The 2,606-nt window shown below is 33.0% G+C and overlaps 1 protein-coding gene across 1 annotated transcript; it reads right to left on the bottom strand.

Moving 5' to 3' along the window:
* Positions 1-1,832: 1,832 nt before the first annotated feature.
* On the bottom strand, positions 1,833-2,153 carry LOC127797006 (cyclin-dependent protein kinase inhibitor SMR13-like). Its single transcript, XM_052329398.1, has one exon. The coding sequence runs from the start codon at positions 2,151-2,153 to the stop codon at positions 1,833-1,835; it is 321 nt and encodes a 106-aa protein (XP_052185358.1).
* Between the last annotated feature and the right edge of the window lie 453 nt (positions 2,154-2,606).

Here is a 2,606-nt window from a genome sequence, read left to right on the forward strand (position 1 = left end):
TTTTTTAAAAAAATTAATGTCATTTTTTTCATATTCATTTTGTATTATATTTGTTTTTCGTTTTCATTTTCGTGCAGCCTAGACATTAACAGACACATCTTTATGTAAAAAAATTTCTTCACTTTTTAAAATAAATTTAAAAATTAATAAATTTAGGGTTTATAAACTCGATTTAACTCAATATAGGTGAAATATATATAGAGAGAGAGAGAGAGAGATAGATATATATACAGACATGCATTCCTCATGAATTAAGCCCGGAGTCCAGATTCCAATGTGAACTCTCTTTGCTAATTTGGATCTTTGCCATGGAAGAACAATGTGACCTTCTACGCATAGGGATCCCCAAAGATTAATTTATTTGTTCCTTAAGACAAGATTTTATATATATATATAGTTTGCACAAGTATATAATATGATAATTTTATTTATAATTAATTTTTTGTGATTGATAATAATTGGGACTATTACCCAAAATAAATTTATCAAATATATATGTATAATAACTCATAAATCACACATATAAATTACGCGCACATATAACATGCGATCGTCTTTAGAATCATTAAGTGTATATAGAATGAAACGGAGTAAACGAGTTAGGGAACTAGTGTGAAAGTTATTGCTCTTTCTTTTCTTTTGAGAGAAACGAAAGGTAAGATGAGCATGAATAAAATGAGACGGAATAATTAAAATTATAAAAGTTAAGTGACAATTATACCCTTTACTTGTGGAGTAAATTTACGTTAGGTGAACTTTTGGATTGAGTTGCATCTTGCTTTCGAGTATTACCCGGAAGTAATACTCAACTTCTATCAGAAAAAAGAAAAAATAAGGACTGCACTGTAAAAAAGGAAAATTTGGGTTATGAAGAGGGAGAGAGAGTTTAATTTACCTCCCATCTCCCTCTATTTTCATTAATTACGATCCCCTCCCCTAATAAGAGAAAAAATAATAAGAAAAAAGTATTTCGTCTTGGTTTTTTTTTTTTTCCTGATAATATCTATCCAAACAAAAGAATAGAGGTAGAAGGGCAAATTGTATGTAGTGTTATGTAAACATAATATTTACAAAAATTAGTTAAAATTATGTAACTTTTTCATATTTACCCCATAAAGTTGACTTATTGTCACAGAAATGGTGCTGTAAAATTATTTTCCATTATCTTCTATATAGTTATATATATATATATATGCATGTATATATGAAATGTGAAGTACTTAGCTAGCATGGATAATGATAGAAATTACAGAATGGATCCAAAGCTATCCATCGTCAATTAAACAGATGAATACAAATCAACCAATAACAATAAGTTCACAAATTTGCAAAAATGAACCCCCAATTTGGAACTTCTGCTTCTTCTTCCTTCAATCAAAAGCAACCCTCTCTCTCTCTCTCTCTCTCTCTCAAACCTCAATCTTTCTGTCTTTGTCCTCTCTGAGAACCCATCAAGAACACAACAAAAGAATTACAGACAAAGCCACAAGTAATTAAAGCCAATATGGACAAATCAAATAGAATATAAAATGCTTACAATTTAGAGAAACTCAAGCTGATATATATATAAAGTATAATTCACTTCCGGATTCCCCGAATTCCCCAGACCCAGAAATAAAACTCGATCGAATGTAGAACCGCAAGATATATAACATTCGTGTAATTGTATCATAAACGGTAAACGTGAAAACTGTAAGAGACATACATATATATATGCGCGCTTATATATAATTCCAGAGCTTTGCTATATATATATATATATATATTTGGATAGAGACCGATCGATCGAGAGTTTGTTTGGATCCCCTGAAAATTCAGCCGATCCATATCTTTCATATACAAGAATATTTTCTCTTCAAGGCACCGGCAGAAAAGCTCGATCTGAAGAACGATTCAATCTCTTCCCTGGCCACGATCTCGAAGAATTGGAGCTCATCAGACAGCCTTCTCTTGCACGAGACCCTCCTTCTCGGCTTCTTTGGCGCCGGCGGGCAGCTACGCACCTCCGGGATCCGGGTTTCCGGTGAAGTCGGAGTGTGGCATTCGTCGCTGTTCGGCGTCTGAACGGTGGCGGGGGGCTCTGAGGGTTCGATTGTGATGGTGGGTATTCGGAGCTGAGGCAAGCCCTGCCGGAATTCTAGATCTGTGGACATACTGCTGGCGGCGGCTGCGGCGGCGCTGACGGTGGGGATGATGGAAGAGGGAGAGGCTAAGAGACAAGAAATGGTGAGAGAGGCGGGTACATATACATATGTATATATAGTTGTGTGCAATAAAATGAGTGCTTGGAAGAGACGTGCAATGGAAGGTAAGGGAGAAAAGGTTGTCGTTATTTCTTTCCTTCTTTATATTTATATATATAAACTCGATGTATAGAGTAAATAATTTTACAAATACGTATAATAATTGATAAATAATAATTATAATTATTTTTAATATTATTTGTATATGAAATTTATATATTCTAAATTTATAAATATTTTAATAATACTTTCATAAAATAAACATCACGAGTTTTATCGAATTTATAAACTTAATTTGAGTATAAATGGAGTTTCGATCTCTATTCTTGAGCTTTTAATTTTCATATTTTTTCTGTATATTTC

The sequence above is a fragment of the Diospyros lotus genome, chromosome 3 (assembly GCF_014633365.1).
Source record: "Diospyros lotus cultivar Yz01 chromosome 3, ASM1463336v1, whole genome shotgun sequence".
Taxonomy (NCBI): domain Eukaryota; kingdom Viridiplantae; phylum Streptophyta; class Magnoliopsida; order Ericales; family Ebenaceae; genus Diospyros; species Diospyros lotus.